At 39.4% G+C, this 27,093-nt stretch overlaps 1 protein-coding gene across 1 annotated transcript; it reads right to left on the minus strand.

The window, feature by feature from the left end:
• Positions 1 to 26,863, minus strand: ccdc71 (coiled-coil domain containing 71). Its single transcript, XM_085159791.1, has 2 exons — positions 26,569 to 26,863; positions 1 to 5,872 (listed from the first exon to the last, which is right to left on the minus strand). The coding sequence occupies exon 2, from the start codon at positions 5,860 to 5,862 to the stop codon at positions 4,789 to 4,791; it is 1,074 nt and encodes a 357-aa protein (XP_085015917.1). The 5' UTR covers positions 5,863 to 5,872; positions 26,569 to 26,863; the 3' UTR covers positions 1 to 4,788.
• Between the last annotated feature and the right edge of the window lie 230 nt (positions 26,864 to 27,093).

The following is a 27,093-nucleotide window of genomic DNA, read 5'->3' on the forward strand; positions in this document are numbered from 1 at the left end:
AGGGCTGGACCAGGTGACCCTGAATCCTCCCTTAGTTATGCTGCAATAGATGTAGGCTGCCGGGGATTCCCATGATGCATTGAGTTTTTCCTTTCCAGTCACCTTTTCTCACTCACTATGTATTAACTGACCTCTCTGTATTGAATCGTATCTGTTATTAATCTCTGTCTCTCTTCCACAGCATGTCTTTATCCTGTCTTCCTTCTCTCACCCCAACCGGTCGCAGCAGATGGCCGCCCCCCTCCCTGAGCCTGGTTCTGCCGGAGGTTTCTTCCTGTTAAAAGGGAGTTTTTCCTTTCCACTGTCGCCAAAGTGCTTGCTCATAGGGGGTCATATGATTGTTGGGCTTTTCTCTGTATCTATGAAGCGCCTTGAGGCGACATTTGTTGTGATTTGGCGCTATATAAATAAAATTGAATTGAATTGAATTGAATGAGAGTCTAAGTAATGTGGGTGGCTGGGTTGTAGAATAAAATTTAGGCACAAGTGGCCAAAAGGAGACAGAGGAGGAATGCCTACCCTGCACCTCAGTGACACACCTGTACCTCAAGGCAGTTGAGGATGGGGAGGGAAGGATTGGGGAGCAAAGTACCCCCTCCCTGGAGCCAGCTCCCCTGCTGACCCTGGTAAGTGTTGTTTTGTCTTTCCTCAACCCAATTAGTAGTAGCAGATGGCTGCCCTCCCTGGTTCTGGTTATCCAGAATGTCAATAAGGAATTTTGTTTTTCCCCAGTTGTCACAAAGTACTCCCCCATATTAGGTTTTCCTTTGTAATTTTTTTTTATAATAAAAATCGCCCAGAGAATATATTTGTTGGCATTATATAAATAAAAAAAATATGTCTACAAGTTAGGTTACTAAAAGAGCAGGAATTAAGTATTACGTTTATGGCTGTTATAGGATCAAACATTCAATAAATATCCAAGTTATTAGTTATTAATTCCAGTACCATCAATAAATATAATTTTAAATGGTTTAATGTGAACTCTTATTTTTGGTAAATGAATTCCACTCAAAGTATAAGGAAATGTTACACTTTTAAATATCACAATTATTGTCAACATTGTTCTATTGCAGTAACCCCAATTGCATTAAAAAGTTGGCCAATCAAGTATGTCCCCGAGGGGATCCCGTAGGGGTTTTAAGGAGTATAGGGTTGTGGGTCATTTTGGTCCATATTGCCATTAATGACTGACCCATTTCCGGTGGGTGTTTTACTCCACCATGGTTGTCCTTTGTCACCAGTTCTGCTCAGAATATTTATGGAGATTTTCTAGATGTAGCCAGATTGCAGAAATTTTTTGTTGTGGTGGCCTCAGTGTGTTGTTTGCTTTTTGCAGATGATCTGTTTCTGTTGGCTTCAGGTGGTGACATCAAGTTTGAGGCAGAATTTCAAGTGGTGGGAAAGAAAATTGGCACCTCCAATTCAAGGCCATTATTATTGGCCAGAAAAGGTGAAGAGCCCACTTGAGATCAGGGAGGCGCGGCTTCCTCAGATGATGAGTTCTGAGTATTTGGAGGTCTTGATTATGAATGAAGGAAAAGTGAAGCAGGAGACTGAGCTATTACTTTTACAACAGTTCTGTACAGAATTTTCTTTACTCTGACGCTCCACCAATGTTTAGGTGAAGCTGTCGAGTTAGCCAGTCAATATTTCTACCTTCCTCCTATCCTGACTGCAAGTTCTAGTTACTGACCAAATGAATGAGATAGCAGAAATTACTTTCCTCTAAAAATCTACCTGGCTCTTAATTAGAGATAGTGTAAGGAGCTTGATCATGCTGGAGAGATTCCCTCAGCTGGGAAGGCCTCAATATCCTTGAGGTGATGGCTGAGGAGAGGGATGTCTGAGCTTGTCTGCTTAAGACTGCTGCACCCACAACTTGACCCCACATTAGCAGCAGAAAAATGGAAGAAAAAAAAAAAAAATCATAGAAACACATGGATATCGTTAATTAAATGTTGTGGCTCAACCATTAGAGGTTTTGATTTTTTTTTTCCTCACAGCAAGATGTTTTAACACCACAAGATTTGAGTTAAGGTTACTAGATAAATATACAGGAAATGTCTGATCATAGTGTACCTGCGTTAGTGGACCTATAGGTGGATAAAAGAGACTGTACAGATACATTTCAGATCAGTTTTATTGAACAAAAACATTTTTTCAAAGTTCATGTAGGAAATACAATATTATACAAGTGTTGCACAAACAAGACTAACAGAAAGCAGATCCAGAAAAGGGCATGAGCAAGACAGACCAATTGCAAGGGGGTACAACAAAACTGAGACTCCCAGAACAAAAGGTTCACCAGGACAAATGTGGGTAATCTGCAAAGACAGACGCTAAACAGCAGATGTGGTCTCAGTTCAAACAATGTGGGGATGTTTCCAATTCATCAATCTTACTTTGTAACCTAAATTACATATTTCTAGATCAATCATCAAATTTAATGTGTTCTTTCTGCTACAGATCCCACATAAGAAAACAGCATTTGAACATCAGTGTTTTGGAAATCCAAAGACTGGCATTATTTACTGGGCTGGAGATTAAATTTGTCTATTTTCTTGGGACTGTACAGCCAGACAGTGGAATTTAAGTTACATTTCTGGATTTAGAGCTTCATTTAATGGTCTTGCGTTCACTAAAAGCTTCAGAAAATCTATGGAGACTGACTTTAAGATCTTGTATGTATATCAAACTGATTTTTTTTTTTTTTTTTTTTTTTTTTTTTAAAGTTGGCACGCAACAATATTTGTCTAGTGGAATGTGGATTTCTGGAGGGAAATACAGATGTTTGTCACAACTAACATGAAAACAGATTCCTTACTTGCTCACAGTAGAAACCCTTTGAAAAGCACAAAAGGCGGTTTGGCGTGCTCATCCCACCCGGCAGACGAACTATCAAGTCCCTCAACAGGAAGTTCCTGCTCTTAAATGCATCAAGTTGACTAAGAAGACGAGAAACTATGCTGCGCTAATCTTTTTGTTCAGCACCACCTTTGGAAGATTAGCACCTGTAGAGGAAACCAGTGTGGAGTTAAAAGAAATCAGATTTTCAGATATCTTCTAAATGAAGCAGCGGAAAAGAACATTAAAGACTTCTGTGTCAGGAACAGGTGACAGCAAAGCACTGGCACACTGTCAAAGTGCATTTTGTTTAGTCAGAAGGTGGACGACATCACTCAAATCAAAGCTGGAAGAAAAAAAAAAATCATTAATTGGGCAAATTCAGCTCAACAAAATACAGAACAAATGAGTTCTGGTAGTAGATCAAACTTGCTGTAATACTGGACAGGAAACAAACTGCCCTGCCACTCAAGTAAACAGATTCCACCACAAATGTCTCCAACTCAGTCAAACAAATGTGTTCCATCAGGACTCCTCTGTTTTCTGCCTGTTAGGTACTGGAAAACAGGAAACTGGAGCAGCAGCTGATCCTGAGTACATGCATTGGATATTTTTTATTTTTTTCCCCTCATGTGAAATAGTTTTAACTCATGGGTATAAACCAGAGCCACACACTATGAAGTAGAGGAAATGAAATTATTAATTAAAAATTATAAATCAAGTTGTATAACCTGGGTTTTAAATTTAGAAAACATGAGAAAATATTGAAATTTAAGCTTGAATTCTTTTTACTATCAGAAATCTGTGTGGAATTATTATGCTTTTTCTCATTTGCTATCATAGGTTTACACCATTACATGCTCAATTAACCTGATCAAACATTCAAAAAAAAAAAAAAAATCCCTTTACTGATTCTACTCTTGGCTTTGTTTGATGTAAGTGAGAGAGGATGTCCTTATAAGGCCATCTCCAACCCAGCTTCGGCTGTTATCACAGTAAGTTAGATGTGAGTGGGTAATAGTTTTGCCAACTATGTGAAGGGCAGCCAATCAGAAGAAAGATGGCTTACAAACCATCTAGGTAAACTGGCTGGTTTCAGATAGTGCACAAATGCTCAGTGTAATAAATAACTCAATTATTTTTATTATTTTGAACTGTGAACCATGCAAAGTTAGAATAAACTTTAAAGCTGGATATCACTATTACCGGTACCTTCAAAAAGACTGATAACAAGACCTGAGAACTCTTCCATACTCATTTTCTTCAACCAATTCATATTTTGTCATTTTATTTTTGTTTACCGATTCTCTAAACCTAAGGAACACTTTGTGATGGACTCTAGTTTTAAATGTTTGGTTCAATGCTGTACTCATGCACAGAACACCTTCCTGATTTCCAGCAGAAACAAAAACTTCACAGAAGGAAGACACAATTCCCCTCCTTTAATTTAGTTTATTTATAGAAATTAAACAGCGGTGGTTGTCCCAGCACTAGCTTCACTTTTTTCCTTCTTTCCAGTGGTGTTGCAGAGAGACATAGCAAGTTGGAAACAAAAAAGAAAGACAAAAAAACCTTTATAAAAAAAAAAATGGCGCTCTACTTCAAATGAGTTTAAATACTCTACACCGTTAAAGGTGCTGATTCTGGTACAAGCTCACTTATTTCCCAAACAACTCAAAGCAAAGAAGGATGTTTGGTTGAAGTGTTGCGTAGCATAAACAAACATCAACAGTGAAAATGTACCAGCATTTGGCCAATAGTCATTTCCCAGCCTGCTAGGAAAACACCACCTAACTTCAAATGCCTTTAAATCCCAGATGTCTCCATCAGGAACCAGCAGTTCCACAAAACAGACCAACATCTTGTCCATCTTCAACACCGGATACCTCCCGGTGGAGGCTACTGTAAAATACTAAAATCTGCTAAAAGAAACAGGAATTGTCACTTGTTCTGGTATCTGAAGCCTCTCAGCACATGGTTGAGAGGTTGGATCTGAATCACTGGGGAAAGGTTGACCTGTAGAATCTTCTGCGCTTTTCTGCAGGCCTCTTCCACAGACCGAGAGTCATCTACCTTTATCACTTTCCCTCTAAAACTTTTCTTGTCCTTCCAACTATTTCTCTGTCGGGTTGGGTTGTTCAGATCCTTGGGGCCATGAACGTCTCTATGGAGCCCATTGCTCCTCCAGCCATTGCTGGTCAGCTCTGTGTCAGTCTGTGGGAATGCCCGACCATTAGCATACAAAACCGGTGCAGAGTCTCCAATTAGAGCACCATCTAGTCGGATAGGGCAGGACAGAGTCTTCTGGCTGAACAAGGCCACAGCTTTGGTGGGTGCCCCGCCACCGTTCTGAGAAGGCTGAGAAGGTATTCCTGAAATCGCTGGCGGGTACTGTTGCTGTAAAAAGCCACTAGAGGCCACCTCAGAGGATGAGTGTGGAGTAGTGTGGATTTGGAGTCTGGCTGTGTGGAAGCCAGATAGACCTTCAATACTGGTCAGTCTGAGGCACGGCTGCATGTCCACATTTGAATTTGCCACAATCCGACTGGGTGTCCTGCTACAAACAATGATGCGATGGTCCACCAATGGTTCTGGAGGGCGAATGCCTTGAATCCTGGGGTTGCTCCTCTCAGAGGTGTTCCAGGATGGGTGAACTTCCCTCTTCTTGGTCAGAGGCCTTCTCCTCCGCCTCTTAGCTGTGGGTTTGACATTCCTGTTTGGTGGTCTCAGCATGTCCTCAGTCAGGGGTTGGCTTGTGCACGACCGGTAGTCATACACATCCTTGCTGCGAAGCACGGTGGGCTTGTGACCCTCCTCACTTAGCTCCTGCAGGAAGGTGACAAGCTCCTCAGTGCTTGAAAGGTCACGGGACATTGGGCTGAGAATCTTCAAAGCATCTAGGAGGACATTATGTCCTGCTGATGAAATCCGGGACCAGGAATGAACAGCCCTCCGCTCTTCATTAGCAAACGCCAATGGCCGGCCGACCGTGGAACATTGTGCCTCATAAGCCATGACTTGAATTCTGTCAGGAGAAAAAAAAATTACCACATTTGGTCAAAACAAATTGCAGAAAACAATGATTCAAGAATTATAACCCATACAGACAGATCAATGCCTCAAGTCTTACTCCACATCATTTTTGACCAGAAAATATATGTTAACTTGCCCATCAAACAAATATGTAGAGCTCTCTTTTCTCTGCGCAATACTGCCAAAATTAAAATTATGCTCTTGTCTCTGTGTTTCCATTACAATTACATTAAATCCCTATAAATGGTCTGTAAAACCTATTACTGGCACCATTAAAAGATTGAAGGTTTAGCCATCATGTACTTTAATGATAAAGCAATGTCAGGCTTTAAAATAAATATTTATACCATACATTTTAGATCTTCAACATCTCCTTGGACATCTCCATTTTATTGTGAGAGGTTGCTGCTACATATAAACATGATCACTGACAGCAAAAGAGTTTAAAGAAATTTGGAAACTTCTAGTACCACTGAATTAATAATCCAAGTCTTTGTAAATACAATTAGGTCAGTTAGTTTGGACAATGCCAAATTTGGTTTGTTAAATAATTTTGACTTTATTCATTATTTGCAAAACTGATCATATGCTGTCCATCAGTTTTGCAGCATTTGCCTGATTTTGAGGAGCGAGAACAACCCTGGGCATTTTACAATTCATCTTGCTGGTTCTCACGCCGTCCCCCCCTCCCCCAGTCTTAAACTGGGGCAAACTGACTACAACAACTGCAAATGCTGCATCGTCTTTATCATCTGTACATGTTTTAGATTCTGTACTGTCCATGCATGGGAAGTCATCTACAATTGTGCTATCTCCTGGGCCTGGATGCTGTGACCTTCGGACTCCTGCAGCTGAGCTCACAGTGAGATGTTTTGATAAGAGGCGCCTGAACATAAAATGTTAACATCAGTATGTACTGCTGCAGCTGCGAACACATGGGCTGGAGACTTTTAATAGGCAGATTAATGCTTGAGGGAGAAGTCAGTTTACTGACAGCAGCAGTGTAATCAGACATCCCTCTACAGCTGGAACAGCAAATATTGAGAGCTGGCTCGTTATTAGACAATATCAACCTTCAGAGCCACCTTACCACCTTTATACCTCTTCAGATCAAGCCTCGTTATGCACTTTGGAAACCAGGGCATAAAGACAGACCAAAAAAAACAACAAAACAAAAAAAACCTAATACGAATAAATAAAGGTTTACAATATTTCAAGATGTGAAATGGCCAAACAATTTATCTGCAGCACTACATAGCAAAAGCAGTTAGTCAGAAACAACATATTTCTGTGAACACACCCAGTTCGTAGAAATACTACTGTACTTGTACATTGTGTTTTCTGAAAAGAACTAGACACTGCTATTCTATAGCAATGAGACCAAATGGTGTATATGGGTCATGCCATGTAATAGTTTCCACCTGGCTCATTAAACGGAGAACTTTAAATGCGTTTATCAGCTGAGGTGGTGTAATTTAATAATTTCAACCAAAAATTATGATACAAGATTAAAAACATGATTTGATATAATTTTATATAAATAAAATTGAATTGAACACTTGTTTAATGAAGAGTTAAAGAAAGTGGTTTCACTTCCCGCTGCCACTAAGACAGGAAATCATTCTTTCTTCATGCAACAGCTCTCAACAGTGCAGTACATTTGTCTAGCAGAGAAACATCTGCGCTCTCATGCTAATGTGCCATTTCAACCCTGAACTGCTACTACACTGCAAAAGCCCTCCGTAGAGCTAGAACATCTTACTATTTATCACTGGAAAAATATAACAACTGTAGGTTTCTCTTTGAGTTAACTTCAGTAGTTACTTCAGCAATTACTTCCTCCAAACAATTAACGTGCCTTTTACACCCCATTCCTTTGAGACTGCTCAAAGACGTCCTACTATTAATAAATGCTTCAAGCTTACATATGCTCAACCTCTTTATATTAATCCAGTGCGTACCACAGGCCTTCAAGCTGGCAGTAGATCTCACCATAGTGAAGCTTAAATGATCTCATAGCCTCAGAGTGGACTCTGCTCTGTGCTGTAGGTATTTAAAGGTACTTCACTGTTTTGAATGATATTAGTCTTTTCCCCCCTCCTTTTTTAAAATACATAAGGCTAATTAAATTCCACAATGGTCTTCACCAGGATCGAGGTAACACTTCCCTTTAGTAGTGTTATCAGAAGGCATGCCATATATTTTATTACTATGCAGACGACTCGCAGCTTTATCTATCCATGAACCCAGACGGCACACACCAATTAGTTAAACTCCCAGTATGTCATTAAAACAAAAACCTGGATGACTTTTTTAAATTCACAAAAAACTTAAGTCATTATTCTTGGCCAAAAATCTTTGTGTCCGATTCTTATTCTGGATGGCATTACCTTGGCCAGCAGTAAGAGTACTGAGAGGGACCATCAAGCAATCATATTTCTCCGATACCGACGTCTCTTTATTGGCTCCCTGTTAAATCCATAATCGAATCAAGAAATCCTTCTTAACTCATCCAAGGTCTTGAATAATCAGGTCCCATCTTATCTTAAAGTCCTCATAATATCATATCACCCCAAGAGAGCACTTCTTTCAGTGGGAGTCACTTTGTCTTCAGTCAAGTTACTAGAATGAAGAAGTTACTTGGACTAGTGACGAAACATTTCTCCACTGAAAACACTACATCCAGATGAACAGATTCAACTTTTTTTTTAATACATCCTTACCTGGATGATTGAGCAAGCATGAAGACAGGCTTAAAACTTCCCCTTTCCATAAAGCATGTAGTTAGCACTGGTTCAGGTAACTCTGAATTCTCCCCTAATGACACTGCAAAGCCTAGGCTACTGGCTGTCCTGTGACTCTCCATTTAATCATTAGTTATTATTCATCTCCAATTCTCTTCTACAATTTGTCTTTTGTCCTTCTTTCTTTGTTAGGTAGATAAAATAGAAGAATAGGATTTAAAATTCAAAATAATTATCATGATAATTCAAAATACTGTTTGGGCTTCTTTTGTAGGTGTACAGTGGAAGGAACACAAATTATGTCGCTTTTATCGGCACCTAGTGATTAAAACCTTAAAGAACACAGCTAAAGGCTGTCAGCCTCTGTAACCATTTGCTTCCAAGTGACTAAATTTATACCCACATTCCAATGTGTGATTTACCATCAGCTTGAGAGCAATTTTATGTGTTTTGGTACTGCAAACTGTGGTCTAACAAGGCTACTGAAATAATAATAATGACTGCTGCATGCTGAATCAAACACCAGCCCATTTTCTTTCTTTAATAGTCAGCTCTACAGCTCTGACTTGCCACTGCTTGCTACATGGTAGTTACTCATCTAGGTTAAACACATGAGACCTTGTTTCACTGAAACAAGTCCTACCAAATTGCCAACTGTGTTTATCAACCTCACCTTAACATCAGCTTCAGTTTTGCTTAAGCTTATCTGTACTTTGATATGCAAACTGTTGCATGCTAACAACACTTTCTAAAAGGTTACTAATAACACTTATAGGTGCAAAAAAAACACTGGTAATGGAAAATACAGTATTTCTGTGAGATATGTAACAAGTTAGCAAAAACTGACCAATTAAGACCTACATTTTATACATCTGCAAAGATTTTTTAAGTTTTCAGAGTGGGTTCTTAGTCTCATTTTCTGAGCATTTCATTGGTGATTCCGGCCTTTTGTGGCAGTTCTGAGCATCTTTGCAGTGATTTTAAGTACAGTTGTATAGTTTATTTTCACCCTGGACTGCAATATAATATTGACAATGAGTATTTCCTTTAGCTTTGCCAAAGATGAAGCATATCACTGTAATTTATCATGTAGCACTTGTCTGTAGTTGCTGATGATGGACACAATGCAAAAGATTTGTCAAAAAATGCACCACAGGGCATGTTTAAGCATGCTTAATAATCTGATGTGCACAGTCACTAACCAAAGGGCCATCCTGAGCCAGGAAAAACCCTTATTTGTCATACTTATTACAGAATTCATTGCACTGATGACAACATCAATGTTTTTCCTGTATACAGAATAGAAAAATTGTGGTGCCACCCAGTGAGGAATGATATGGAGCAAAAAATAACCTTATTCACCAACACAATAATAAATAAAAGATGTCAGTTGTGGTTGAGTATGTGAAACCCAAAAAATTAAAACAAGATTTTTGAAGTAACACGTAACAAAGACTAACTAACTTTAAGAAGTCATATATTCCAAAAAACAAACAAACAACGTATTTATATAATGTTATGGGACTTTTATATTCAGTATGTAAAGTATAAGCTGCAAAAATCTGAAATCTTCTTCAGGTGTTCTTCTAGACCCCCTTCCAGCTCAACGAGCTAGTAAAACTTTCTCTTACTTATACTGAACAGTAGGGCTGTCACAAACGATTATTTTGACAGCTGACTACTCACTGATTATTTTTGCTATTAGTCAACTTGCATCCATTGGATGTAAAATGTACAGCTTATTGCACCAGCATACATCTGCTCTTATATAACTATCATTACCTGGGTGTCATTACCTGTTTATCATTACCATTAAGTCTTTAAGTATGTGCTAACTAAAAATAAAGACAAGATTAGGGCTGTTTGATATAACGATATATATCGGATGACGATATAAAAACGTCTATCGTTTCATTTTACGCTATCGTTTGTTTCGTGGTGTTGCAAAATAAACTGCTTACGGCAATATTTTTCATCGTTTTGATGGTCACTGTAGTGGCTATATTAATTTCTTAAAGTTCTCTCTTTCTCTTATATTTTATATAACCACACTACGGACGGACAAACGACTGTTTTTATGAGTTTTGGTAAGCAACAACGACGGTAACACCATCGCGTGTCCGCTTGTTTATGTTCCACATAAACCTTGCACAATAAAGCTCAAGGTCCTGTTGAGACTTTTCAAAATAAACTAAATCACGAAAGAGCAGATTATTTACAGATGAGAAGTAAAAAAAGAGCCGCCAGGTGCTAAAAAATAAACCTTAGACTCAAACGTTAGAACAGGCTTTTCCCCGCAGCACACCGTGTAATAAATACTCACAAAGAAAACGGCGGCCATTACAACTTGTGTCTAAAAATGTATAGTTTCATGCATCTGTTAAAACACTCGACTCCAGCTGGAAACACTTCCCGCAAGTCGAGCTGCGAAAACGATGTGCTCGGTAGGGGTGAGGGGAAAAAAAATCGATACTGTGTAGTATCGTGATATTTTGTTTGCTAACAATGTATCGATACGGGGACAGCAGAAATCGATATTTTGTTACAAACAATTTTTTGTGGACTCTGACTTCAGAGCATGTTGATCAGCTCCTTTTTCTGAGTAAGAATCCTGACATTCCTTCACTGTCCAAATGTGTTTAACTTTTTTTTTGGCAGCAATAAACATGACTGTTTACCTATTTTAATTTAAGACATGTTTTATTTTAATTAGGTTTAAAACTTTTTTATTTAATGTAAAATTATATTTTGTTTTAATTTACTTTCAAATTCTTCAGTTGCTGAATGGGCTGCATAGTTTTCAGAAATTGCATAGTTTAGAATAGCTATAATTGTACCAGATGGTTGCATTCAGTTAAGTTGGACTAGACTGTAATACAAACCGTTCAGTTTGACAACAATAAAACTGACTGAAATGAGAGAAAGACTGAGTGTGAGACTTTGATATTAGATATGAATATTGATAAAGTTTACCTTTATGTACAGAATCTGAATATCGCAAAATATTTTTAAAAATTGCAATAATATCGTATCGTGCGTTAAGTATTGTGATAATATCGTATCGGGGGATGTATGGTGATTCCCACCTCTGGTGCTCGGAGTTCGCTGTTCTCGCTGGCTCTAGTGAGCCTTGACCTCCCGGCCAGCTATCGAGCTAGTGGGGTAACAGACGTCTCCGAAAACGTCACAGCACTTTTGCAAATATGTGGTGTCTTGGTAAATTGAGCAGATATTTGAAGTTTACACAGCTACATTCTGGCATGAAAATATGTTGAAAGTTTATTTTGTGACCCAGAAAGAGTAATATTAAAAACTAAGTAGCTTTTGGGGGTCCACATTAATGTTTTTTTCATGCATTACCCCACCCCCACCACAATACCCTGTAGAGATCGAAAATGTGACGTCAAAATCGCAAAGGATTGTAGGTACGAGTGGCAAGTGGTACTAGCGCACGCAGGCTTTCACAAGAAAACAGTCACACAGCGATAAAAAAGAAAGAATGGCAAGAAGCTGTTATATCATTAACCGTAATAGCCGCGGGAAGCCGACGGGTAAAGAGTTTTTTTATCGGATTCTGTCGTGAAAGAAAAATTGTTCAAGCCTTGTGTCCGAAGTAACAAAGAACCGAAGGATGGCCTGGATTGCAGCCATTCGAAGACCAAATATAACGTTCCAGCACACTCCAGCTCACATGTTAGTCTGCTCCAAGCATTTCCACAAAGTTAAGTCTTTTGTTGTAGTTATTACGTAATTTATCATAACATAATTGTTGATGTAGGTTACAAATAAGTCTTATATTGATCTGAATTGAATTCGTTGCACTATGCTGCTTTGTTTACTGGGGCTCTGCAGGCTAATGTTTGTTGTGTTTTGTAGGAAAACCAGCATACAAAATGCTGGAATGCGATCCAGACTGGGCGCCCTCTATCAACCTGGGTCATACCGAGTTTAAAACTGCTACCACAGCGAGATTTGATCGGTTAAGAGAGAGAACGATATCAAAACAGCCACGAAAAGTCACGCATATATGTGCCCAAGTGTTGTACTGAAGCAATCAAGTGATGAATAACTGTTTGAGTATGTTGTTTTGATATGGTTATTTATTTTATTATTTTCTTTGCATTGTTGATTTGTTTTTCAACAAAGCAGTAATAAAGCATGAAGGAATACAATTTTGCTTCTTTCTTGTAAGATTCTATAATAGAATGAAACAATAATGGCAGTCATAAATAAAGACAATAAATTGAATGAATTACGAAACACTTATTTTATTTCTATTGGATCTGAAAATGTTGTGTAATACTACAACCTGAAACGACAAATAGATTATCTCCTGTACAGGCCAACGCAAACGGAAATTTTTTTTAACAACAGCTGTGAATCACCAAAGTAAACTGGACCTGGGCTTGTTGCAGGGATCTGAAGTTACTAAACACTTTGTGAGTGTATGCACTCACACTTAGGACCACATAATTATAAATATGTGTGTGATGAAAGTTGGGCAGCACGCGTCTTTAGTCCACTGTGTATGCTCGTATGGGTCTAACCGTTTCACTCCTTTGATTTTTTCCTCTTGCTTTTTTTTGCCTTTTCATCAAGTCTTTGTACGGACCTGCCGTGTTCTCCTTCGTTTTGTACATAACTGTTTCTGGGGCAAATAAAATGCAAGTATGGATTATTAACCGCAGAATTAATGGTTACCAGTGCTGGAATCACGTGGTCTGTCGATCTCTATAGAGACAGTAAACAGTAACAACATGTAGCAAAGGTCATCAAGCAACTGCAATGACTTAAGTTTTTAACTACATGAGAAACTCTTAAATTAGTTGACAAAAAAAAAAAAAAAAAAAAAAAAAAAAGCAAAACAAAAAACACATTCCTTTTTAAACTGCAGGGTGCATTACTAAAAGTGCTGAAATGCCTTTAACCTCGGGTATTATGTAACTTTCTCCAGTTCTGTCTCAATGGTTCAACACCAGAGCGATTGACTTGAAATGCTTTAGTTGGCTGCGAGTCCCCTGAAACTTACTTTGTTTCTCTGAGGACCTAGACGATTTGAGTGTTCAGCTGACGTTTTAATGAAAAGCCACCAAGTTTCAAACAGAATTGTGACGGACATTTGATGTGCTTTCTTTGTCTTCAAAATACCAAAATTGTGCCCCCCCATACGTTTTGCTCCAATACTAGTATTTAAACCAATTCCAACAGTTATCTCTCGTGGAAAAATAGTGAACAGTGAACTTAAAGATTAAGATGTTAAGTTATAAAGCAGAGCTTGATATTTCTAAGCATTTTCCAAATCTTAGTTTCCAAATCAAAGTTACATCGGAGACAAAATATACCCTAAATATATAACCAAGCCCAACTCACAAAAAAAAAAAAAAAAAAAAAAAAAAAAAAAAAAAAAAAATCAAACCTCTACCAGAAACAACAACAACAACAAAAAAAAAAAAAGAAGAAGAGGAATCTAATACACGATCTAAGCACACCCTGGATGTGCTTTAGTAGACTGTAGGGCTGCCACAAACGATTATTTTGATAATCGACAAGTCACCGATTATTTTTGCGATTAGTCGGCTAATCAGATCATGCATCCATTGGACATAAAACGTACAGCTTATTGCACCAGCAGCATCTGCTCTTATATAACTATCATTAGCTTACAGCTTTACGTGTTTAAGGTATGTGCTAACTAAAAATAAAGGCAAAATGATAGTTCATTAAATTTTAATGAAATTTGCAGATTGTTTCGGTGAAGTTTATAAACTCCTTGCTATCTAAAATATAACAGGACACCGGAGTATATTCTCGAGCATCTCATACTTCTGATAATCAGTTGTCTGCTTGACGTTTATTCAGCTGTGTAAAAACTATAACTTTAATCTCAGCCAAACCGATTTACTCAGGAACAAATAAAATACTAAAAAAAAGCCAAACAATAACATTTTGAAGTTATCTAATTGACTTATATATATTTAACTGGAGTAGCGAAAGACGGCAGTGGGTTTGAAAACGATTTGCCAGGAGTCCGGTGTTTTCACGGGCTCTAGTGAGCCTTGCCCCCGGCTAGCTATCGAGCTAGTGGGTAACAGGCGTCTCCGAAAACGTTGGCGCGCTTTTGAAAATATGTGGTGTCTTGATAAACTGAGCAGATATTTGAAGTTTACACAGTTACATTCTCGCCTGAAAATATGTTAAACGTTTATTTTGTGACCCAGAAAGAATAATAAGAGAAATATTAAAACTAACTAGCTGCCGCCATTGATGGCAACTGAGCTGGGCTGCGCTATGAATTCTGGGACACAGTTTCTTCTTCTTCGGGGTTTAACGGCAGCTGGCATCCTTGTACAAGCAGTGCTGCCATCTTCTGTCTCAGTCTGTTATTACACTCTTAAATCCTACTACTTATTCCTGCGTCTTTTTTGATCTTACAAAGCTTCAAACGACGCGTCGACTATTAAATCAGTCGTCAACGATTTTGATAGTCGACGTATCGTGACTAGTCGACCAATCGTGCAGCCCTAGAACAGACATCTAAACCTTTGCTAGCAAAGCTGCAAAAGCAACAAGTACGTTTAAGCAACCTGACAAAATGTCAGACTTTTTAAGCGGATGCAAAATAATGTGGCTGAAAGGAACCCGGAACCGAAACTGGTATTTTTGCATTATAAGCAGGAGGCATTCTGTAAGTCTGTGCTAAAGTTATGTCAACAACATTTTAATTAACTAAATAAAACAGTTAGCTTCATCAAAGCCATGGCACTGAACCCCAGACAGTTTGTTGCAATTTTGAAGGAGCATGAGTCTGAACATGGTGACATAGGCTACCACAAAGCCTCAGATAGCTCAGCCTGGGCGAAGTGCTCAAGAGGACATTAACAATCAGGAATAGATAGATTTGGTGAAAACTACCCTCTCTCACTCACACACAGTAGACATTACAGCAGTACTGCAACTGAAGACCCTTTTATGGTCTCTACCTTACAATATAGAGAACGCTGAGGCAACTGCTGTGGTTATTTAGCACCATATAAAATACAATTTGTTTGAATTGAGAGGAATGATAAAAGATACTCTGACTGAAGATTTGTTGTGAAGTCAGCCTTTTGATGTGTCCTCCAATTTTAAAATTTGAATTTCAAGCCTTTTGTACATTAGGACGGAGGACCCTAACCCGTTCTCAGAATTTCAGGGGAACGAAAACCAAAAAAACCCCCCCAATAATAATAATAATAATAATAATAATAATAATATGGGGTTGACTTGAACTGAAATACATGTTTTTTTTCCAGGCAAGATCACTGAACACCTCCTGCCTAACACATCAACACCCCTTTCTTGGTCTCTTTTGAGCATTATTAACAACGAGTCACCTCTGCTGCTGAGGATAAAAATAATCTAAGTCACCAGCCTCAGAAACCTGAAGTTAACAGCACCTAAGATTAGATCACAGATAAGTGCCAAACAGAGCAGCAGACACATCTCTACATCAACTGTTCAGGAGGAGACTGCATGAATCAGGCCTTTACGGTCAAATAGCTGCTAAGAAACCACTTGTAACAAAAAGCAACAAGCAGAAGAGATTTGTTTGGGTCAAGAAACCCAAGCAATGGACATTAGACCAGTGGAAATCTATGCTTGGGTCTGATGAGTCCAAATTTGAGATCTCTGGTTCCACCCAACCAAAGGGGGAGCTTTGCTGGTAACACTGTTGGGGAGAGATTGAAAATTGAAGGTACACTAAACTAGCGTGGCTACCACAGCATCCTGCAGCGACATGCCATCCCAATCAGTTTGTGTTTAGTTGGACCACCATTTATTTTTCAACAGGACAATGACAGCAAACACACCTCCAGGTTGTGTAAGGGCAATTTGACCAAGAAGGAATGTGATGGGGTGCTTCCAAAGTCGCCTGACCTAAACCCAATCAAGTTGCTTGGCAATTCTGCCTTACTAGTATTAAGTACGGGCATATAGATGAGTTTTTCCCAAAAAGAGGCTCACGCAACTCCCAAATAGCTGAAGTCATAACAGAGAACAATCTTAGAATGGTTATCAGCAGCTGGGAATATCGTTTCAAAGATAAGATCAAGCCCAACTTCAGAGTATGTCCAATCATCTGTAAGCTTTGTTAACTTGTTATTTTGGACTGGATTTTTTTGGATGTGAACTTTTGGACGAAAACCAGTTTTAGTTTTCTATCTGCACATAATTATTTGGCTTAAAATACTACTAGCACTTAATTTTGTATTACCTAATATCTTGATTTATTTCATTTTATTGTGATGGTCCTGTTAAAAATACATTTGATTATTTTCAAATTCATAAGTTTCCTTGGTCATTATTTAAATTTGCTATGGTAAGAGGGATGCCACGATTAGTCACAATAACGTCGACTATCAAAAAGACAAATTTAATATTCGACGGGTCATTTGAAGCTTTGTAAGATCCTGAAAGACGCAGGAATAATAATAATAATAATAATAATAATAATAATAATAATAATAATAATAATAATGGATTGGATTTATATAGCGCTTTTCAAGGCACCCAAAGCGCTTTACAATGCCACTATTCATTCACTCTCGCATTCACATACTGGTGGAGGCAAGCTGTGGTTGTAGCCACAGCTGCCCTGGGGCAGATTGACAGAAGCGAGGCTGCCATATCGCGCCATCGGCTCCTCTGGCCAACACCAGTAGGCGGTAGGGTAAAGTGTCTTGCCCAAGGACACAACGACCAGGACAGAGAGCCCGGGGATCGAACCGGCGACCGTCCAGTTACAGATGGCGCTTCCCAACCCCCTGAGCCACGGTCATAGTATATTTTAAGAGTGTAATAATGGACTGAAACTAAAGATGGCAGCACTGCATGTACAAGGATGCCAGCTGCCGTTAAACGCCAAAGAAGAAGAAGCTGTTTCCGGTATCGTAGCTGTGTCCAAATTCAGGGACTGCATCCTTTGGAGGTTGCATTTGTAGGCCGATTACATTATAGTGACGCAACGAAGACTGTCCAAATGTGAAGACTTCTCCAAATGCATCCTCCTTTTCCCCAGATTTGAAGGGTGGGTCGGGTGTTTCCTTCGTGGCCCAACCCTATCCCAGAATTCATAGCGCGGCTCAGCCAATTCCAGTTTCCAACAATTGCGTCAGCTACTTAGTTTTTATAAGTTTTACTCTTATTACTCTTTCTGGATCACAAAATAAACTTTAAACATATTTTCAGACAAAAATATAGCTTTGTAAACTTCAAATACGGTTTGTCAAGACATCACATATTTGCAAAAGTGCAGTGATGTTTTCAGAGACGTCCATTACCCCACCAGCTCGATAGCTAACCGGGGTTCAAGGCTCACTAGAGCCAGCAAAAAACACCGGACTCCGAGCACATCGTTTTCAAACCCAGCCCTAGTACAAGACAACAGATATTCATAGGTAGGCAGCCTTGAGCATGAGAGGAACTGAAGCTTAGAAAAGGAAATCTGCCACAGGAAGCGGATATAAGACTTATTGAAAGAACACAAACAACATATTATTCGTCATCCAAGTATGTCATGAATGGAGGACCTTTGGAGAAAATGCATAAGACTCACTACAAGATTCAAACTATTGGCTCATGATCTGAAGCACACAATGGCATGGGTCACTACCAATTATTGAAGCAACTGGACACAGTATGCCTTAAAACAAAAAACCTAAAACAAAACTAAACAAAATAAGAAACTGAGAAGTATAATTACAAAGTAGACAACTCAATGCTTGGTAGTACTCTGTCCAAATATTTCCAGACAAAATTTTAAACTCTGTGCAGCTCCACTAACATGAAAGGTTTTGGAAAGCACATAAATATTTTATAGATCCATCAAATAACAACTGGTAGAAATTTTGCTTAAACATATTTATCCAGGTTGCACAACACAGAAAAGCCAGAGAACTATAATCTCATAGTGTAACAAGAAATCTTGAGTCTTAGGGAATTCAAATGAGCTTATATGCCTTGCATTGTAAGTCACCTATACACCAGCTGTAACTCAAGATGCACTCAGGGATGTGTGACAATGTTGCTTAAATGCTATGAGAAACTTATTTGGTCTGTCACCACTTTTTTAAAATCAATACCAGCATTAGATTTCTTATGGGTTAACCACTATTGCTAACATAACTTTAAACAAGGCAATCTGAAGAGAAATTTCATACTTATGAAAGTCAGCTTTTTATGGTACTGGGTTTAACGAGTCTATAGGAGTTCCACAACCACTGCTGATGGGTTCTACTACGTCTCCAGATGGAAGAAACTAACATCCTGAATAAAATCTGCAGGAGGGGGAGATACAGGAGAGGTGGAGGAAGATCTCAGCCTGGACGTCTATTGTCTTGTGTAGTCTGGAAGATAAGTGGATGACGGGGTGGGTGCAGTTTTCTCTGTGGTGGGGTCAGGTGGGCTGTCCCGGACTCTGTGGGGCCGGGCAGTGCTTCTGTTCTGGGCCCTGGTCCGGATGGGCCTGGGCCCCCTTTCCCTGGCGGGTTGCGGAGTATGGGGGTGCCTACTGGGGTCAGCGGGGGAGCTGGCTGGCCCCAGGGAGGGGTCATTTGCCCCTCCCTTCCTTCCCTCCCCCCCCAATCTCCAGCTGCCTCCCTCTTCCCGCTCCACCACAATCACCCACACATGCAGGGCCTTGGGGTAAAGGTGTGTCACCAGGGTGCAGGGGAGGCATCCCCCCCTCTGTCCCCTTCTGGCTGCCTGTGCCTCAATTTTATCTCACAACTTAGATATTCACATTACTCACACTCTCATAACACATACATATAGGATCTTGGGGGTGGGCACGCTACACGGACTCCAAAAGACCATCAGGGTGTACACCTCACCCCTGGCGTCGTTGCCCACCTCTCAATTTTAAATACACGTAGACACTGAGGGCTATCAGGAGGGGCTATGCGCTTACCTGCTGCTACCTAGCAGGTAGCTCCATGCCCTCCTGGGTTTTAAATGCACCTTAGAACACACATGCATCAACACTACATATGAGCTTGCGGAGGGAGGTTTGGAGTCTTCTCACATCCCCGTTCTCTGCAACTTTTTTTCCACTCGATAAAAGTTAACGTGAGGGATTCTGGTGGTCAGGGACAAATGCAATCGCATAGCAGGATGCTATACACGGGGCAAACTTCAGTCAGGAGAACAACTGAGATCATTCATCCACAATACAAGGTTAGTTATTAATATACTGCAACAACATGGGCATAGAACAGCTGCGAGAGAATTCAACATTAATGTATCAATGTTATAGAAGTGGAGGAAGCGCAGTTTTTGGATTCCCCATATTTCAAAAGTGCTTCATCTCTTTGCTATGACTGTTGGCTTAATTTGCAGATGATAATGGTTGTAGCCACTGCGATGCTTTCGACCAAAACAGGCACAGCTTGATGACATCATCAACATGCGCTATCGCGATAGAGATTATGACTATACCGCTCTATTGTTGGCCAACTTTATATCGTTTCTATCGTATATCATTTATATCGCCCACCCCCAATGTTCCCTCTAATTTTTCACGTGTCTGAGCGAACAAACTCCCTGAGCGGTCTCTTGGACCACTGTGAGTGACATCAGACGTGTGCACTGTGGTCACGCCAGCATCAAATCCATCCAAGTTACATGGTTTATTAAAAGAATCAAATTACAGCGTTTACATTTATATTAAACTACTTTTAATTAACTGCTTTAGCCCATTTACAATGAAAATGTAAAAAAAAAAATCTAGTCATTGACCTGTGTAGCATGTTAACACTACTGGAAGTAAAAATAACCTGAACTCCAATTTCGAAAACACAACTTTCTTTTCTTTTCTTTTTTTTTTATAAAACTCTGACTTGTATTATGAGTCTGTGGTCTGGGAGACAGTCCTGTAACTCTCTGTCTGCAAAATATAGTACATAATGACCAATGCTGGGCAATTAATTATATAGTTACTTTTTCAAAAAAGTAACTGAGTTATGCAAACAAAGTTTTTTGCAGCTTTTTTTTTTAATGCAGCCAAGGTGTTTTTTTTAAATAAACATTTCAAACTATTTACAGAACAATCAGCTGTTCTCCATCAAATCTAATGCCACACAAATTATTTGTGCCACTCCAAAAAATTATTTCTGTCCACTATAAGATAAAGGAGAACAACAGCCTGATACCTGCAGGCCTGACAACAGAAGATGTATCACTCCTGTAACACCTGTAACATTCAGCAGTCGCCTCATTGTTCTGACACACACAACAAAACTATTGACTACACTACACACTAACTACACAAGATTTGCACTAAACGTCTCAAATCTCTCACATCTCAAAACACCACCGTCACTCCTAAAACTTCCCCCCATTTCTTAACAACTAGATGCCACGTTGCCATATCATTTTTTGATTGGTCGACATGGTACTTTTTTGGACGAATAGGAAAGGTAGAGGGGGGTAGGGTTTGTCTTTGCTCACAGGCAGAGAGTGTTTTCGAGCTTTTTCTTATAAAACGCCGTTTTTACCGTTTCTTCCCGCGGTAAATATAAACAACGATAGTACTCAGGAAGAAAACCAAACATTGCAGATATTTTTATCATAACTCTGGTTTTACGTGGCCTATCAACTCAATTTAAAAACTAGTATAAAGTCCACACTTTTCCCGTCAGTTGTTCCATCTGTCCTGCTCACATCTCCAATGTTTGTACACGTCTTCATTAACATGGCTTCACTCCACATCAGCCACGCCGCTTTGCTCGCTAAAACACCGGTGTCGGCACATAAGGACGCTGTCATAGCCTGTCAACGACGTTGATTAGCTGCGTATGTGCGACTATGAATCGTATTATTGGCTGGACAATGGGATAAGGTGGCATTGTTCTAATCCCATACGGGAGCAGCCTGTCACTTACTGACTAATACTGCAAAACAGAATTGTTAAAGTATTAATTTTAATTTCAATTCAGGTTAGATTTTTTTGTGCGCAACGCAGATATTCTGTGCGCAGAGACCGTGCCAGCAGTGCGCAATTGCGCACGTGCGCAGCTTAGAGGGAACATTGCCCACCCCTACCTTAAAGTATGAAATATTCATATACAAAAACACATAAATGTGTCTACTGTCTCAGTGCCTGATAGTGCCCCACAGGCCTCAGTGTGAGCTTGAAGACATTTATAATGTTTAAGTAGTTTAATGTGTAGGTGCTGACGATAAACACATTTTGAATGAAAGCCAGGGAACTTTGGTAGCACAGAAACAAGAGGCTATTCTCTGTGACCATATGGATCGCTCCCTCATATTACCATTATTTCACCCAAGTTAATACTCAAAAAAGCTGCAGCAATACACACATATATAAACAGTACTTGGTGACAACTTTGCTTTTAGCCTCTAACCCTCTGGAGTCCAAGGTATAATTGGCTGTTTGACTACTTTTGATTTGGCCTCTATATTTCACCTTTAAAAACTGTTCATCTTGCCAATCTGTTATTTTCTCATTTTGACAAACTGTATCAGCACAATTTATCTAAATTCAGACAAAATTTAAAATACGAGTAGAAAGTGATATTTTAGCCTGTAAAAACCACAAGCATGTTTAACGAATCATTTTCATAACTTGTAATGCAAATAGAAATTGTACATTTTTAAAAAATATGCACAAGCTTTACAAACAACAAAGTTATATGGTACTATTTACCTAAAAATGCAGCCAAGGCTCTTTTTATATAACCATTTAAAACTATGTACAGAACAATCAGGTGTTCTGCATCAAATAAGAAGGCACAAATTATTTATGCAACTCCAAAAGATAGTTTATGTCCACTATAAGACAGATGAGAACAGCACAGGGATAAACCTGCAGGTCTGACAGCAGGTGTGTCACTCAGCATTTACACTGCAATCTGCCTTTGGTGGCTTTTTTGCAGCAGCTGTGACATTCACTAGTAGAACTGACACACAAAACGACTACACTACACACTAACTACACACTAACTTGAGACTCCAAACACAGTAAACGTCACAAATCTCTCACGTATCAAAACTCTCTCTCTCTCTTTCGCTCACTCGCTCTCTCTCGCCGGTCACTCCTAAAACTTCCCCCTCTTCCCAAACAACCAAATGCCACATGTTGCAATATCATTTTTTGATTGGTCGACATGGTACATTTTTCCACCAATAGGGAAGGAGAGTTTTTTCTTTTTTCACTCACAAGCAAAGCGTGTTTGCTAGCACTCTCCTTAGAAAACTGTGTTTTAACCGTTTCTTCCCGGCGTAAACGCCACTGTTTTAATCAGAAAAAAAACATCGGTTTTACGTGGCCTATCAACACAATTTAAAAACTGGTATATAGTTTGAAGTCCGCACATTCAACCCAAGTTGAAATGGAGACTCTGGGTCCATCAACCCCAGAGGGTTAATCAGAAAGCCTTAAGTTGGCTAGTTATGTATCGGGCTAATGTTTAAAGCTTTCACTTGAGTAAATTAACTCATATTACTGCTAAGTAATGTTAGCTAAGTTCACAGCATATTTCATAATAGCGCTGCCATACTGCATCACACTCAGTGCATTTCAATCATTTCTCCAGCGAGTTTGATAGCTAGCAAAATAATAATAATCATAAGTTTAAAAAATAGCATGTGTAACGTACACGTACTGGAAAATTATTTACTAGGACTCACCTATCACGCAACTAGAGAGCGCAAAGTCCGCCATTTTCGTTTTCCATCAAACACTCATTAAAACAGCGACCTACAGGTATGTTAGCGCACTCATCACCAACTGGCCGAGGGAGGGGCGGGGTCACACATTGAAACTGACGCAAGGCAGCCCAGGCGGAGAAATGTTGCTTTTACATTTCGCGACTCATTTTAGTTCTCTATCTGATAAGAAAACTATTCAATCAGATAGTTATTTGTGGTGAATGAAATACAGTTACACTTTCAAGCACTTTTAAGCACCACATCTAAAATTCAAGCACTTTTCAAACCTTGAAAAGACAACATTAAAATTCAAGCATTTTCAAGGATTTCAAGCACCCGTACGAACCCTGTAATTATGTTCGTGAGGTCATTATACATGCAACCTAAAGTCCTGCAACGTCATTTTTATGTGACATTTTGATTAGATTTTATTGATTGGCATTAAAATATCTACATGAACAGTACAGCAATAAAGGACATCGAGGCAATGCTGCTGCTAGTTGTATGGCTTTTTGTCAGACAGTGACCACAGTTTTTTTGTTTTTTTGTGAAGTCAGTCCCCTCACTGCCAGGTTTGCAAATTAATGCTTTTGATTTTTGTAACGCAGTCACACTCATGGCTCACGTGCTGCCACCATGTACCAAATCGGCAGTCTACTGACTTTTGGATTACCTCAGATCATTTGGAATCCCAGCAGAGTAGGTATTACAAAAGTACCATGTACCAGATAGTACCTCCTAAAGGAAAACACTAAAAACCAAGTTGAGTCATGTGAAGCTGACCCGAGTCAGTGGAAAAGGGCTCGTTCAAGTGCCATGTGTGTTGGAGTGACCACACAGCTAGCATTTGTGTGGAACCCCTTCAAAAAACAAAAGCTAAGTCCAATCCAAACTTCAGTCTGTAAAGCTAGCATGATACCAACCTAACACAACTGTCAAACAATTCCCAGTAAAAACAGAACTGTATTTTTCCTTGAAATCTCTATTTAAAAATATTTATAAAAAACAAGCTCCCAACACCAAGTAGTGACGACAGTAGGGCTGCACGATTAATCATTAGAAAATCGCGATCTCAATTCATACTTATGTGCGATCTCATTTCCAAATGACAACGATTTGAAAAAAAAGAAAAAAAAAAGAAAAAAAAAGACGACGATTGTACCGCATTTTGATCCGGGACGTAATCTGCATGAAAACAAGCGCTCACTCTTCCTGCTCAACAAATGACAAGGGCGGAGCCTTATACCACGTGATACAGAAGCTGGCTGCTAAAATTGGCAGGGAAAAAACAACGGAGAGCACGTCAGGGATGACGAGAAAGTGACAGGAGAAAATCCGTCCCGGTCAACCACCCAAACATCAATAACGGGAACCTTATACAGCGCTTCCCTATACCTGTCGAACTCCCGCAGGCACAAATAAATTACAGAGGCTATTACTTATCACCTGACCAAAGATATGGCTCCCATCAATACTGTGCAAAACGAGGGATTTAGGAAAATGATCAACACCCTAGACAAACGCTACACAGTGCCGTCCCGCAACTATTTTTCTATTGTTGCACTACCTGCTCTATACACGCAGTGTCGAGCAACGGTGGAGATGGAATTTCAAACAGTACAACATTTTGTGACAACGACAAAATGTGATACATTTGTTGTTTTTGTGTTTATTTATTGTTTTTATGTTCAGTCTCAACTGTTACGAAGTTGATGTGCAGTTAATAAGCGCAATAAATATTTATATTGGAAAAGAAAATCATGAGAGAATCATGATCTCAAATCTAAGCAAAAAAAAATCGTGATTCTCATTTTATGCAAAATCGTGCAGCCCTAGACGACAGTATTTTAACCCAAACCACAACGTCCTAATTCAGAGTAGTTTTACACACTCACCAAGATGTTTTAAAATACCTAACCCGGACTAAGTAACTTATTATTTAATTGCCTAAGGCCCACTCTTTGCTGTGGTCAAGTATATATTTTTCTAAAGAAAATATATAATAAAAATAAATATTCACTGCTCAAGTTTTTCCACTTTCAACATTCCCTGCAAACATTTTAGCTACTTTTGGCAACCAGCCTTCAAGAATTTGCTACTATCAGAGCCTTTCTGTCGAGGCAGACATTTGTATTCTTTTAATGAAGAAATAAAATAAAAATCTAAAAACGGTGACATAAAATCACCAGAAGAACAAATGAGGAATCAACAGTACTGAGAAGACTAATCATAATAGTTGTGGGTTGGGGCAATGTAATGTGTAGATGCATGTCAGGTTACAACGTAGGATGTCTGAGAGCTTTGTGGTTATGATGTACTTAAAGCGTAGATTTAATGAGCACAAAAAACCCCAACAACAAAGAAGTTAAACTGAACATTTGTGTACGAACTTGTGTCATTGCTCTGCAACTTGATTCCACCTAGCAGGAGTAGTACTTCACCTCCCACCAGCTGCTCGAAACAAATATCTTAAGGTTTTTACAAACAGTAGATGTAACATGAAGCTTAAGTTACTTTCTGTTTAGCATGAACACACTTTTGTAAGCCTAAAAAGGAAAATGACTACAAGAAACTATAAATGAATGCTAGCAATATGAAACTGACAACGCTCCAAACTTATTGCTGGGTGATGGGCATGACTTGCCCCAAACAAAAGTTCAGCTAGCATCACCTTATTTTCAACAGTACACTAATGGACTTAAAGTCATGTTTAATTAATTAGAACGAATAAAGAAGCTCAAAATGTTGTTCCTATTAAGTAAAAAGTGACAGAACACATTTAAAAACAGGCTAGCCTGTTAATGATTAAACGGAAATATCGACGGGTAAATAAGCTCTCGAGCGCCCCCTTCTTCGCGCTGCTCTCGTGCGCCCCCTTGCCGAATGCGCCAACGTGAGTCAGTCAAATTTATACAAAAACATTGCTTTTACAGCGCGCTTAAACTTGGATCAAACGAAGCCGGATGTAAGCTTATATTACAACTTTCAGCAGTCTGATAGGAGACGTCGCCATTTTTCGCACAGATATGCGAAGTGGCAGCAGAAAGCTTCGCTCGCCAAACATTCTCCCAACGATCTTTCTTCTCTTTGAGCAGCTACGAGTTGTTGAGGCTCCCTGAGCTCCCTCCTGCCGGCTGGGCCTCCACTCGTCAGACACTAGCCGACGCATTTGCACGGTCAGAAATGTAAAGATTACCCATTGAATTTAAAGAGCTCGTGAAAAAAGCGGAATTACCTTTTAACGGTGCTCCCTCGGCATCCTCCGGTGGTCGCTGTGCCTGCCGACGCTCCACGGTAAAATGGCTGCAACAACAGCGGTGTGGATGACAGACCAGGGAAGAGAGGCGGAGGCTGCTGGGGAGAGAAGGGCGGGCTCTGTTAACCCCGCCGAGGGGTGGGGGTGGGAAACGGGCATAAACGGCTGGGAAATAATCCCGGGTTTAACTGAACAAAACTCAAAACTCAGAAAAAAAAGTGTATTTCACAGTGCAACAGTTAACTGGAACGCACACTACCCCCCTCCAAAATCCAAAATCTTGATTGTGCTCTGATGTCACGTGTAGGCGGGGCTTATTGCCATTTTTGTCTTTGTAGCTAACAAATCTCTGGGCAAGCATGGCGTTTAACAGTAAAGCTGCTACTAAATGTATTTTACTTTATTTTAACAAAAAATAAAAAATAAATAAAGAGTATATATAAATCTATCTATATATATATCTATCTCTCTCTCGCTAGATATATGTGTACATATGTGTACCTA

The sequence above is a fragment of the Neolamprologus multifasciatus genome, chromosome 5, assembly GCF_963576455.1.
Source record: "Neolamprologus multifasciatus chromosome 5, fNeoMul1.2, whole genome shotgun sequence".
Lineage (NCBI taxonomy): Eukaryota > Metazoa > Chordata > Actinopteri > Cichliformes > Cichlidae > Neolamprologus > Neolamprologus multifasciatus.

Coding starts and splice junctions, on each gene's coding strand:
- ccdc71 (XM_085159791.1), bottom strand. CDS start 5,862: ATGGCTTATGAGGCACAATGTTCCACGGTCGGCCGGCCATTGGCGTTT.